This window comes from Stegostoma tigrinum, chromosome 32 (genome assembly GCF_030684315.1).
Source record: "Stegostoma tigrinum isolate sSteTig4 chromosome 32, sSteTig4.hap1, whole genome shotgun sequence".
NCBI classification, from domain to species: Eukaryota; Metazoa; Chordata; class Chondrichthyes; order Orectolobiformes; family Stegostomatidae; genus Stegostoma; species Stegostoma tigrinum.
The window spans coordinates 8,141,748-8,156,800 of NC_081385.1; the positions used below are offsets into that span (position 1 = coordinate 8,141,748).

The window sequence follows — 15,053 nt, forward strand, 5'->3', positions numbered from 1 at the left end:
CACCTCCTTGACCTGTCCGTCTTCCCTGGACTGACCTATCCCCTCCCTACCTCCCCACCTATACTCTCTCCACCTATCTTCTTTACTCTCCATCTTCGGTCCGCCTCCCCCTCTCTCCCTATTTATTCCAGTTCCCTCCCCCCATCCCCCTCTCTGATGAAGGGTCCAGGCCCGAAACGTCAGCTTTTGTGCTCCTGAGATGCTGCTTGGCCTGCTGTGTTCATCCAGCCTCACATTTTATTATCTTGGAATCTCCAGCATCTGCAGTTCCCATTATCTCTGATACTTAAAGATCAGCCTGCTTGAGCAAGGTCACAGAGCTGAATTGACTACTTCCATTCCCAGTTCTTACATCCTCATAAAATAGCCTGCAGTTGAGTCTGAGTGAGAGGGTTGCTTGCCTGCTAATTAAAAACTTTGATCCACATTCTGATCTACTTCTTTATCTTTCCTCAAACACCAAAGGCTTCAGCCGACCTGATACACAGAGAGATTTGCTGGCTTTATTTGCTAATAGTATCATTAATGCTTTGCTGGATTACTGGTTGATGAATGCCCTGTGATATTTTGTTACAAAGGCTACTGTAACCATCCAAGGCTTACGCTTGTTGATGAGCTTTCTGATCATGGGGGTTTGAGTTGGGGTAATAATTACAGTCAAAAGTAATCCACACCGCACTGATTCACAGCATATAGAATTGTTGAACTTTCCAATAGAGAAGGTGACCATTCAGCCCCTGCCCCATGCCAGCTCTCTGAATAGCAATCCATTTAATTAACAATCACCACTATTTTCACCTTTCCTGTTTCTATTTTTCTTGTTCAAATTTTGTCCCAGTTTATTTTTAAATCCTTTCCTCTCTCTTCTAACACTTTGGGTGAAGGGTCTTAAATTCCAGTCCTTTTTTTTATTTCACTTTATTCATCTTTAAATCAGCAAAGTTCAGCACTTTGCAATCTTATTGTTAGATCTCTTCTTAACATTCTCTGTTCAAATGAAAATTTCCATTCACAGCAAAAGACCTGATTATTGCAAGAGCTTTATCATAGAGTCACAGAGACCTAGAGCACAGAAGCAGACCCTTCAGTCCAATCAGTCCATGCTGACCATAATCCCAAACTAAACTAGTCCCAGCTGCCTGCTCCTGGCCATATTCCTCCAAACATTTCCTTTTGATGTACTTATCCAAATGTCTTTTAAACATTATAATTGTAGCCACATTCACCACTCAGCCTGGCAATTATTCCCTCTTCCGATCAAAGGATCCTGAAGCGAATTGTATCCCCAAAAGGCCACTTAGCTTAAGCGATAACAAGGTGTAGAGCTGGATGAACACAGCAGGCCAAGCAGCATCAGAGGAGCAGGAAAGCTGATGTTTTGGGTCTGGGCCCTTCTGAACATCAGCTTTCCTGCTCCTCTGATGCTGCTTGGCCTGCTGTGTCCATCTAGTTCTACACCTTGTTATCTCAGATTCTCCAGCATCAACAGTTCCTACTATCTCTGAATCAATTTTTAACCCTTCTTAAGTTAAGGAATTAGAACTATCTGATATGTGTGAGTTCTGGTTCAGTGGGTTGCGACTGTAAAAGGCTATAAAAGTTGAGCTGATTCTGCGATGTAATTTTGCACAGTCACAGATGGGATGTCATACTCCAGATCTATCTGCTGTCTCGGGTGGATGTTAAATCTTCAATGATCCCACTCAGAGAATAAGCAGTCTCCCAAATTCCTAGTTAATATGTACCCCAAATAAATTCCAGTTAAAAGCAGTTTGTTATTTGTAGAATATTGCATGCAATTTTCATTGCCTACATTACCAGAATGATTCAACTCGCAATAAATGATCATATTGTTTTCTTAATTGATTCGAACATTGAAGAAATCTACTGTCCTTACCTGAGCTTGCCTGTACATGACTCCAGCCCTACAGCAATGTAGCTTACTCTTAATTGTCCTCTGAAATGGCTGACTTTGAGAGCTGGAAGCATCGAATTGCTCCAGGGAAATGCACTGTGAGATTACCTTCATGACATGGACCACAGAGGTTCATAGAGATGCTCACCTGTGAGATCAATTAGGGCTGCTAAGGAATGCTCACCCAGCTGGCAATTCTCATACCCCAAGAATAAATAAAACAAGAGACACCTTTATCTTAAACAGTTGTCTCATCAAAAAGATTGCCTTGCATTTTTTTTATTCTTCAGCTTAGATTTACTCCATCATTTTTAAACATTATGCTCACTTGCAAGTGACCCGCTGATTCAAAGTTGCTGAGATGTCCTTTATATAAGCAAAAGGAAAATGTTTGGCCAAGAACTTTTCACAAAAATTGTGTTTCTTTGCCTGGATTGAGTTGTAACAATATCAACACAAGATGACTCATTTCTGATTTCCTCTGACATTTTAATTCAGTTTTACAATACACACAGTGGTAATTCACAATTAAAAAGCAACTCAGAAGTGTAAAAAGTGATACATCTTTAAAAATATGCATGCTACACAACAGGTTATTTTGAACATTGTCCTTACAAATTTATCTCTTCAGAACTCAGGATTTAATTTTCGCTAGTAGCAAATACATTAATTCATGCATGTAAAATTCCTCTATGAATTGTTCAACTGTTATTTTAAACTACTTATAACTATAATACAATTACAGATTAAGACATACTCAGACGTTAACAATATACCTGCTTAGTGTAAAATATAATGAGTATTAGTTCTCTTTTTGACAACAGAAGGCAGCTTAGTTGAAAATGTAAACATGATATTGCATATGGTATAACATTGCTCTAGTATGTAAGGATTTTCACACCTTGTATCATTAGACCGTAACATGACACAGAAATGCAATCCTTCCATTGCAGTTACCACAATACCATCAGCTTTTGTGTGTTTTAATCTGCTACAATTTTCTCACTCCTTCCCCTCCTTTTGGCTTATAGATCCACATGTAGCAAGTAGCCATTCATTATGTGTTACTTATAGTCAGGGCTCACCATTTCACCCAAGGTGGATGTCACAGTTAAATCTGGAATGGTCAGATGAATTGGACTGGATTGGTGAGCATGAACTGGGATGATTTTTCTTCTCCATGTCCAAAGGTGGATTAAGCAAGGAGCAGAATCCAAAATATTACTCCATCTGAAGTTACTGAAGATAACACATAGCAAATTGGTCTGAAACATCCTTCTACTCTATGGGATGGTGACATAAGGAATGGTGTTGCTTATCTTCAAGGCTTTTTTGGTGCTGACTGCTATTCCTGTATTTGTGAAAGTATCGAACATTTCTAGTGTGAATTCACTCATGGAACAGGTGCATCACTTGCTGGGCCAGCATTTATGACCCATCACTAGTTGCCTTGAGAAAACAGTGCGAGTTGCCTTCTGTTCATGTACTGTAAGTTTACCAACAATATCTTTATGGAGGGAGGTCCAGGATTTTGATCCAGCAACAATGAAGTAACGGCAATATATTTTCAACTCAGGATGGCGAATGGCTTGGAGGTGAATTTCCAGATGGTAAAAATTACTCACAGAGCAATTGTAGTGAATAAAGGTGGAGGAAAACCTCTTTGGCTTTTTTCTGCTGTATTTAACATTGGTTAATGCACTCAGTGAGCAGATGGGCAGGCGTGCATTTACTTGGGCAAGTGCCACATTACAATTGTTGTGTGTACAATTCCACAACATTCCACCAAATAAGAAGGAAGGCAAGGTCTCAAACATTGGCAGAAATGCAGCAGGAAGTATAGCAACCAGCTTACAGGAAAGGATGATTTATTGGGAGGATGTAATACATAACTAACCAGTTAAGCGGTGATTAGCATTGACAGAAATCATGAAGACGGGTGTGTGCCTGTATCTGCTATATAAAGAAAATCTGTGTTGCAGAGGAATAATGCTAGAAATGTCGTGTATATGTGTGAGCATGTGCACCTTTATGTGTATGCACATGTAAATGCACATAAAGGAAGAGTTAATGAAGCAAATTTGGAATTTGGGCTGAAAATAAATATCATGACCCGATCTACCCAAAGGGAATTATTCTGCTATTGGCTGTTGTGATAAATGGACCAGCAATACAATCAAATGTGCTTCTGGGAAGAGTCAGAATTGACAGATATTGTGAAAAGTAGACAAGCTGGGATTAACATTGAAAAAAGCAGATTATTGGATGGAAAACCCTTTTCTTGTTCCCAATGTGCTTAATATTAATAGAGAAGGAGAAGAGAAATTAGATCAGTCCGAAACAATGATTAGAAACAAATTACCACTGAAAGAACTTGTTATTTTGTTTTTTCACAAACATGTTTGCTCATAAAAGGGCAGATGACTTTCTCACAAGACCAGCACCTGTGGACTCTGTGGGATGAATTCTTTTGATAACCACAGACATCACACTGACACTTGACTTTTGCATTCTTGGCTGCTGCCTTTTCATGTATCAGCTTCTTCAGATCTTTCTTGACCTGGTCATCCGCGTAGGCGATATCCACCACTGTGATTCGTTTGGGATCCCAGATGCAGTCTTCTTCTTTCCCACTGGGAATGAACAACATCCCGCATTTTGGTGGGACCCAAGCAGTATCATAACCTTGCTGATGCCAGGTTTTTTGAAGGGGATGATTATCTGTATCTATTTTCTTCACTATGCCAACTCTAACTTTCAGCTTGAAGACCACTTTGTCACACACTGCTGTTTTCTTGGGATATGCTTTTGCTTTGGCCACATCTCTGCTAACATACACCCCTGCACCTAAGAGCCCATCCTGGGATGGCACAAGCCCTGACTGTATTATACTTGCAGCATTGTTTTTGTGGGTCCCATGCTACATGGTATATCCTTTCCCATTTATAAGCTCTTGTCCTGATTTCAAGTGGCTATTACCCTCATAGATGACTTGCCATCCATAAAACTCAATGGACATTTTCTCTGAATGGAATTTACCTTCTTCTGTCACTGTCTTGTAAGACCTGCAATGGGAAACATTGAAATGCATTGCTAAGATCATGAACATAGCTGGAATATACTTCCATAACAAAACTAATTAATGATTGCAAAACTAGGAATTGGTACATTTAGACTTATAGAGAGATCAAGTGAAATCCATTTACAGTAGCTGTTCCAAGTTTATATGTTTACATTGCCTAGACTTTATGAATTAATTTCTTGACATGTGACAAAATATGACATCATGCTCCTCCTTATTATTTTCATTTGAATTCTTGTTTCAGTACATTCAGGGATAGAATAAAGTCAACTTTGAAATGAAATTTCATTTATGTAGCACCTTTCAAGGCTCAGGAATCCCAATACTTTATTGTGAATGATGTCATTTAAAAAGCTTTCATTCCATAGTGTAGGAAACACGAGAATCATTTTTTACACAGCAAGCTCCAACAAACAGCAATGTGACAGTGATCAGATAATCTGTTTTTCAGTGTTGGTTAGGGGACAAAAATTGTCCAAGACATCATGAAAGATTCCTTTGAATTTCTTCAAAGTCTTCCCTTTCCAGCCTTCCTGCTCTTCAGAGGGACCAGACAGGATCTCAGTTTGACATCCCATCCAAAAGACACTATCTGCAATAAGGCAGATTTTCCTTCTTATATATACATTTAGGGGAGGCAGTAATCTAATGATATTATTGTGAGACTATTAATCCAAACACACAGTGAACGTTCTGGAAACCCGAGTTTGAATTTCACCACGGCAGATGTGGAATTTGAATTCTGTAAGCAATCTGGAATTAAGAACCCACTGACGACCATGAAACTAATTCTTGGACAAACCCACCTCATTCACTAATGTCATTTAGGGAAGGAGATCTGCATCCTCATCTGCTCTGGCTACATGTGACTCCACATGCACAGCCATGTAGTTGACCTCTGGGCAATTAGGGATAGGCAATGAATTCTGGCTTAGCCAACAATACCCTCGTCTTGAGAATGAATTTAAAAAAACTGTGAATAATGGTCTACTGAATCCACTCAGTTGACATCAACCACTGTTTGGGGATCTTCCTTTAATACTAAATGAGGAAATCTATGCGATCTAACCATTGGTCGCCAACTCTTGCTGATGCTAAGTTTTAACTCCTGGCGGTATCTAGGTGGTTGGTATATTCATGTTTATTGAACAGGTTGAGAGATTTTTTGACTTCCTTGGTAACAGGGAGCAATTTCACCAAAGCCCCTTGTTCTTAATTCTTTCTATTAGTTTCTCTCTACTTGGCCTATCAAACCCTTTAATTCTTCTAAACACCAGAGTTAGATTCTTTGATCATGGGACACAAGTCAAGACTATATAATCTGTCCTGTGGCATTCATGTCATCTCATAGTCAATAGCACCTTTTCCCTAAGGTGGGAGAATCCAAAACAAGGGGCAGATTTTTAAGGTGAGCGGAGAAAGATTTAGAAGGGTCGTGAGGGGCAGCTTTTTCATACAGAAGGTGGTTCTTATGTGGAATCAACTGCCAGAAGAAGTGATAAACGCCGATACATTTACAGCATTTGGAAGATTTTTGGATAGGTGCAGACAGGTTCAGATGAATATGGACTAAATGCAGGCAAGTGGGACTGGTTTAATTTAGGAAACTTAGTCAGCATGGACGAGTTGGGCTGAAGGATCTGGTTCTGTGCTGTACGGCTCTATAACTCCATGAACATCTGACCTTTGCAGAAGAATGTGGGTAAATAACTGAACGGAAGCCCTGGAGGAGGCAGGCAGTCAAAATGAGATAAAATCATGGAAATTACACATACCACAGGGAGAGTAGTACAGGAACCATGCTGGGATGAATATAGAAAGTTGCAAAGACTGGTTGAAAACTGGTAGAAGAGGAAGGGATTTTTTGTTTATAAACTTTAACAGGGATGTGAGTGTCCCTGGAAAGACCAGCAGTGGCTGCCTGTCCCAAGATGTGAGATCATTTAAGAGACCAGCAGAGAGTAAAACCACATTGCTTTGGATCTGGAGTTACACAGTTACCTCTGTTAAGGACAACAGTGGACCAACTGGCTTTTTCCACAATTGATTGTAGCCATTATCACTCTGACTGAGATTAAGACTAAATTCTATCAGGCGAGGGATATGTTGGTGAACTCATGTTCCCAAACAGTGGGGATTCAGGATAATTAGTCCAGTCATATTTCCATTGACGAAATAAATTCATGGTCTCAGATTGTTAGTAATCACAAACGTCTATGACTGCCACACTCACATGTGCAGCAAGTGGGGTTCGTTAGCAGTGTGATGCCAACTGCATGGGTTCAGTTCCTGCACTGCCTGAGGTTTTGTTAATTGATTCACAAGATGTGGTCACTGGCTGTCCATTAATCATTGCCCAGACAGCAGTTAAAAGTCAGCTATATTACTGAGGGTCTGGAGTCACATGTAAAAACCTGACCAGATAGGGATGGTAGATTCCGCACACCTCCCCTCCACCTCGCCCCCCCCACCACCCCAAAGGAAAAGAACGAACAGGACGAGTTTTTCTGACAATTGATAATGGATGCATGGACATCATTAGACTCTTCTTTATTTTCTCAGCCACTCAGCTCAAGCTATCCTCAGGTTAAACCACCATCAATGACCTCTTTCCAATAACAGAGTGAGACTATGACAATTTCACTTTTACTCTGGAGAAGTGGAGAGACTTCTTTAAACTAGGTTGTGTCATAATAGTTCTGGCATTTTAACATTCCATTCTCCCATCTATATTTAGAGCAGAAAATATCCGCCCAGCTCCAAATCCAACTTTTGCTGTCACTTGTTTCTTACAACAGCCACACAAAGAATTTCCTTTTCGCTTTAAACTCTTCATTTTCACCCACCACCCCTTACTATTTTTTTAAGCTTAAAATCCCGTTCAGGAAGCAGATAATTGAAATATCCTGATCTGCTGTCAACATTGAAACGGATCGATTCGTCTCTAAGTGTAGAGGAAGTGTGAGTTACCACCTTCCCATTAATCGTAAGAAAAAAATCAGCAACTAAATTAATGAGACTGATTTGCAAAAGTTCGAATTAAAACTCTTTACCTCCAGCTCCAGCTAAAAATCTCCCGACAGTTTTCTGACACGGAAATCAAAACGAAACCTCCACTGAGCAAGAATTCACTTTCGGTTCTGCCTAAGAAAGCCTGGGGAAGATGTATCTTTTTGCCTGTGCGTCGAGTGCTGGTGATGTTGGGTTGAATTCTAAATGATGCAACTCATTGTAATTCCTTTTCAATGTTCTGATTATGCTCGTCTTCTCCCGTGATTTATGACTTTATCTTCTGTTGAAGTGATGTGCAAAGGAAGCAAGAGCTTTGTGCGAGAAAAAGACTTTTCTCACATCTTTCAATAGGGTTTGGAGTGCACTCTGTAGAAATGTAACGGAGGCAGGTTCATTGGGCGCTCAAGAGGACATTAGGTGGATAGTTGGATGGAAAGAGTGTGCAAGAGTGAAACCAAAGCTGGAGATTGGCACTAGGTAGTAGGACATAGTGGGCCAAATGGCCTCTTCCTACCCTATCCAACCCTGTGATTCACCTGAACAGTATTGTTTGTTTCAATTAGCCCTTCCAGGAGGAAGTACATGTCGGTGTAAATCAGCACCTTTCCAGTAATGCTGAGATGTTTTCTGTCAGCAGAGTGGCTCAGTAGTTAGCACTGTGATCAGAGATGATGGGAACTGCAGATGCTGGAGAATCCAAGATAACGAAGTGTGGAGCTGGATGAACACAGCAGGCCAAGCACATGTAAGGAGCACAAAAGCTGATGTTTCGGGCCTAGACCCTTCATCAGAGACGGGGATGGGGAGAGGGAACTGGAATAAATAGGGAGAGAGGGGGAGGCGGAACGAAGATGGGTAGAGGAGAAGATAGGTGTAGAGGAGAAGATAGGTGGAGAGGAGAGTATGGGTGGGGAGGTAGGGAGGGGATAGTCAGTCCGGAGAGGATGGACAGGTCAAGGAGGCGGGGTGAGGTTAGTAGGTGGGAAATGGAGATGGGGCTTGAGGTGAGAGGAGGGGATAGGTGAGAGGAAGAATAGGTTAGGCAGGCGGGGATGAGCTGGGCTGGTTTAGGGATACAGTGGGGGAGGGGGAGATTTTGTAGCTTGTGAAGTCCACATTGATACCATTGGGCTGCAGTGTTCCCAGGCGGAATATGAGTTGCTGTTCCTGCAACCTACAGGTGGCATCATTGTGGCACTGCAGGAGGCCCATGATGGACATGTCATCTCAGGAATGGGAGGGGGAGTTGAAATGTTTCGCGACTGGGAGGTGCAGTTGTTTATTGCGAACTGAGCAGAGATGTTCTGCAAAGCAGTCCCCAAGCTTCTGCTTGGTTTCCCCAATGTAGAGGAAGCCACAACAGGTACAGTGGATGCAGTATACTACATTGGCAGATGTGCAGGAGAACATCTGCTTGATATGGAAAGTCATCTCGGGACCTGGGATGGGGGTGAGGGAGGAGGTGTGGGGGCAAGTGTAACATTTCCTGCGGTTGCAGGGGAAGGTGCCGGGTGTGGTGGGGTTGGAGGGCAGTGTGGAGCGAACAAGGGAGTCACGGAGAGAGTGGTCTCTCCAGAAGGCAGTCAAGGGGATGAAAAAATGTCTTGGGTGGTGGGGTCGGATTGTAGATGGCGGAAGTGTCAGAGGATGATGTGTTGTATCCGGAGGTTGGTGGGGTGGTATGTGAGAACGAGGGGGATCCTCTGGGGGCGGTTATTGTGGGGGCGGGATGTGAGGGATGTGTGTCGGGAAATGCAGGAGACGCAGCCAAGGGCGTTCTCGACCACTGCGGGGGGACAATTGCGGTCCTTGAAGAACATGGACATCTGGGATGTGTGGGAGTGGAATGCCTCATCATGGGAGCAGATGCGGCGGAGGTGGAGGAATTGGGAATAGGGGATGGAATTTTTGCAGGAGGGTGGGTGGGAGGAGGTGTACATCTGTCTCCGTCTCAGGCAACCAGCTAGAAACTGATGTCCATTTCAAGCCCACCGACTCCCACAGCCACCTAGAATGCACCTCCTCCCACCCACCCTGCTGCAAAAATTCTATCCCTTATTCCCAATTCCTTTACCACCGCTGCATCTGCTCCCAGGATGAGGCATTCCACTCCCGCAAATCCCAGATGTCCACGTTCTTCAAGGACCACAACTTCCCCCGCCCGCAGTGGTCGAGAACGCCCTCGACCGTGTCTCCCACATTTCCCGCAACACATCCCTCACACCCCGCCCCCGCCACAACCGCCCCAAGAGGATCCCCCTCGTTCTCACATACCACCCCACCAACCTCCGGATACAACGCACCATCCTCCAACACTTCCGCCATCTACAATCCGACCCCACCACCCAAGACATTTTTCCATCCCCACCCCTGTCTGCTTTCCGGAGAGACCACCCTCTCCGTGACTCCCTTGTTCGCTCCACACTGCCCTCCAACCCCACCACACCCGGCACCTTCCCCTGCAACTGCAGGAAATGCTACACTTGCCCCCACACCTCCCCCCTCACCCCTATCCCAGGCCCCAGGATGACATTCCACATTAAGCAGATGTTCACCTGCACATCTGCCAATGTGGTATACTGTATCCACTGTACCCGGTGTGGCTTCCTCTACATTGGGGAAACCAAGCAGAGGCTTGGGGACCACTTTGCAGAACATCTCTGCTCGGTTCGCAAAAAACAACTGCACCTCCCAGTCGCGAACCATTTTGACTCCCCCTCCCATTCCTCAGATGACATGTCCATCATGGGCCTCCTGCACTGCCACAATGATGCCACCCGAAGATTGCAGGAACAGCAACTCATCTTCCGCTTGCGAACCCTGCAGCCCAATGGTATCAATGTGGACTTCACCAGCTTCAAAATCTCCCCTTCCCCCACCGCATCCAAAAACCAGCCCAGTTCATCCCCTCCCCCCACTGCATCCCAAAACCAGCCCAGCTTGTCCCCGCCTCCCTAACCTGTTCTTCCTCTCACCTATCCCCTCCACCCACCCCAAGCCCCACTTCCATTTCCCACATACTAACCTTATCTCACCCCCTTGACCTGTCTGTCCTCACTGGACTGACCTATCCCCTCCCCACCTCCCCACCTATACTCTCCTCTGTACCTATCTTCTCCTCTATCCATCTTCGGTCCGCCTCCCCCTCTTTCCCTATTTATTTCAGAATCCTCTCCCCATCTCCCTTTTCTGATGAAGGGCCTAGGCCCAAAACGTCGACTTTTGTGCTCCTAAGATGCTGCTTGGCCTGCTGTGTTCATCCAGCTCCACACTTTGTTATCGGTGGTTAGCACTGATGCCTCACAGCATCTGTGACCTGGGTTCAATTCCACCCTCAGGTGATTGTCTGCATGGTGTTTACACATTCTCCCTGTGTCTGCATGGGTTTCCTCCCACAGTTCAAAGATGTGTAGGTTAGGTGAATTGGCTATGCTAAATTGCCCATGCTGGGTTGCAGGGGATGGGTCTGGGTGGACTCTCTAAGGTTCAGTGTGGACTTGTTGGGCCGAAGGGCCTGTTTCCACACTATAGGGTTTCTATAACTTCTGTGTGTACCTCAGGTGGTGAGTTATGAAATTGTTTAGAATAAAAGACTTGATTTTTTTTTCCTGATGTAGGGTCACTGGAACGCGAAACATTAATTCTGTTTCTTACTCCACAGGCCTGCTGAGGTTCTCCAGCGATTTCAGTTTTCGTTTATTTCATGTTATTGAATTTATGTGGTATTTTTGTGGATATTAGGCAAGAGCCCTCCTTTGCTCTGTGAATGCTTCTATTGTGTATAACATTATGGATGGACAAAATAGATCGCAGCAGTTCAAGGAGGAAATTCACCAACGATTTCTCAAGGGCAACTAAAGGTAAGCAATAAATGCTGACTCATTCATTGACACCCACATCCCATTAGTGAATGAAAAAAAGTACTTTTTCAAAAATGTTGTCATTCATGGGAAGTGCATGATGCTGGCTATTAACTGATTAACTACGCTGAACTATCCTTGAGATGGTGACAGTAATCTGCCTTGCGTCACTGCAATTCCTTCGTGCTTGAACAACAACAGTGCCCCTACAGAGGGAGCTCCAGGATTTTGTGCCAGCAACACTGAAGAAACAGTGATATGCTTCCACATCAGGGACATGATTGACTCGGACAGGAGCTTGTAAACTCCCATGTTCCCATGTGCCTGTTGCCCTTGTCCTTCTAGGTAGCAGAGGTCATGGATCTGGAACGTGCTGCCACAGGTCCCACAAACAATAAAAGTGATAATAACCAAATATAACACTGTGGAACTGAAGGAACACAGCAGCCCAGGCAGCATCAGAGATGCAGGAAAGCTAGCATTTTAGGTTTGAAAATCTTGCCTTCAGAAAAGGATTTAAGGGTGAGAACCTTCTGTATAGCTGTATCAATTGGTTTCTTCAATAAAGGGTGTTGATGGTTCTATTAATGCCATGTGAACCTCGTAAAATGCTGACACTTGCCAATAATGGCGTTCTGATGTCGTTTACCATATCAGAGTTAATTCAGACTGGAACCTGCTTATTGCAGTTATTTAATATACTACCTGCCACACTTCCAATGGATTTCGTTCAAGGCAGCAGTGGGTAGCTATCTCCTCACTGTGTGTGGTAGTTTGGACAAGTTGAACTGAATTGAGAAACACCTGTAACTTGTCCAGTAAATCGTCAATTTATACAGATTTCAAATATTCTGCCATAACATATGTTACCGGGTCATATTTTTAACATATTTCCTTCTCCTTTTTCATGAATGCTCAAAAATGGATCGGGATATAATTTGAAATCAGAGTGGATGATTTTCGCATGCTTCTGAAATAAGTGAAGAGGTTTGATTCTCGAGTCTATCTGAGCACCCTTCTCTTTTGGAAAGGGAGATCCTCTGTGATGCCTTGTTAGGTGCTAGACAGGATTGCAATAACCCAGGTTGTCACCTTTCACAGGGTTGTTAGACTTTCTTGTCAGTTTTTAAGTTTCGAAACTTTCTTGAGTGATGTGTTGCTGCAATTATGAGCTGATCATATTGCAGTGAGATAACAGACCTAAGTGAACAGGGTGAGCAAATACCTCTTCCTAAACAATCCCATTAATCAAACATTGGAACATCCTCAGCAGGGAGTGGCGATTTGGTGAATTCTCAAATGAACCAGTTCCGAAACTGCATTGTCTTAGAACTGTTATAGACGTCAGGCTCAACACAAAATCAAATCCACTTAAAAATAATTACTCCTTTAGCTAGAGGTCGAGAATAGTTGTGCATAAAGGTAGTCATCACAATTATGTAAACTGTTGAATAGTCAAACATATCTGCAAAAAGTTACGGAAGCATATACGATAACATGATGTATTCAACGCTTGTGCGTTCAAACAGCGTTTTGTGTGCCCCACAGTATATTAGAAGTGGAGGAATTGATAGCATATTGCTTGCATAAATGACCATAGTTTTCACCAGTGCCAGTAGTGCCGAAGAGCCCATCAGAGACAAAATAAAGGACAATTTTGCCTGTAACCCACGAATTTCTTCTGCGTGATCTTTCTTAAATTGGGGGTAGGGGTCAGTGTTTTAAAGGATGTGCCACTCTGAATGGCAATTACTGTGAAACCGTTTTTTTATTTTTTTTTACATGAAGTGAGTTTGACTACCGGCAGACATGAATGTCTGGAAGGGCAAACTCTTAGGCTGCTAATCAAAAATGTAATCCGTTCAGAATGGACCTGGCATATGTAGAACACTAGTTAGATCCCACACAAAGGCCTTTGCGTGTCTCCATTATTCTCAAAGCAGTATCTGTAAAATAAGAATTCACCTCTTGACTCTCAAAACCCGTCCAGCATCTACAAGGTTCAAGTCAGGAGTGTAATGGAATACTCCCCACTTGTCAGGATGGCTGCAGCTCCAACATTCCAAAAACTTGATGCCATCCAGGTCAAAGGATCGCACTTCATTGGAATATAGCTACAAACATTCACTCCTCACAGCCCCCAGTGCTCAGTACTACGATAGTGTACAGTTCACAAGATGCGCTACTGCAGTTCACCATAGTTCCTTAAACAGTACATTCTAAGCCCATGACCTCTTCCACCTCGAGGAGTGAGGGCGGCAGATGCATGGGAGTATCACCACCTTCAGGATCCCCATCGAGCCACTCACCATCCTGACTTGGAGAGTCACTGGATCAAAATCCTGGAACTATCTCCCCAAAAGCATTGCGTGTCTGCCTATACCAAATGGACAGCAGTGGTTCAAGAAAGCAGCTCACTGCCATCTTCATAAGGGTAGTAGGGATGGACAATAAATGCTGACTCAGCCAGCGACACCCATGTTCCATGAATGACTGGAGAAAGCTATGAAAATGTTCACTGACCGGAGCTGGCCTTGTATTAGGGACCATGACGAGTGCTCCAATCTCACTTAAGGGTGGCACGGTGGCTCAGTGATTGGCACTGCTTCCTCACAGCACCTGGGACCCGGGTTTGATTCCAAAGGGCGACTGTCTGTGTGGAGTTTGCTCATTCTCTCTGTGTCTGCGTGGGATTCCTCCGGGTGCTCCGGTTTTCTTCCAGAGTCCAAAGGTGTGCAGGTTAGGCGGATTGGCCCTGCTAAATTGCCCATAGTGTTCAGGGAGGTGTCGATTAGGTGGGTTAGATGGGGATGGGTCTAGGTGGGGTGCTCTGAGGTTTGGTGTGGACTTGTTGGGCCGAAGGGCCTGTTTCCACACTGTGGGGATTCTATATCTATAAAAACCTAAAAATCTGAAGAAGGGTCTCGACCCAAAACATCAGCTTTCCTGCTCCTCTGATGCTGCCTGACCTGCTGTGTTCATCCAGATCCACGCCACGTCATCACTGACTCCAGTATTAGTAGTTCTTACTATCTCCGATAATAACCAAATAATGTATTTTTGTGGTATGGTTTGTATGATACATGCTGGCTCAGAACATTGGGGAGAACTGCTCACCTCTTTGAAGAGGGAGCAGATTTCCAAATTAAATCCTTATCCAAAAGCCAACATTAGTTGCAAATTC

General features: G+C 43.6%; 1 protein-coding gene across 1 annotated transcript in view; it reads right to left on the reverse strand.

Moving 5' to 3' along the window:
• Positions 1 to 8,170, reverse strand: part of gig2o (grass carp reovirus (GCRV)-induced gene 2o) — a 54,010-nt gene extending 45,840 nt beyond the window's left edge. The window contains 2 exon segments of the mRNA XM_059638936.1: positions 4,300 to 4,980; positions 8,051 to 8,170. Of these exon segments, the coding sequence (XP_059494919.1) occupies positions 4,300 to 4,934 (635 nt within the window). The 5' untranslated portion in view covers positions 4,935 to 4,980; positions 8,051 to 8,170.
• Positions 8,171 to 15,053: the final 6,883 nt, after the last annotated feature.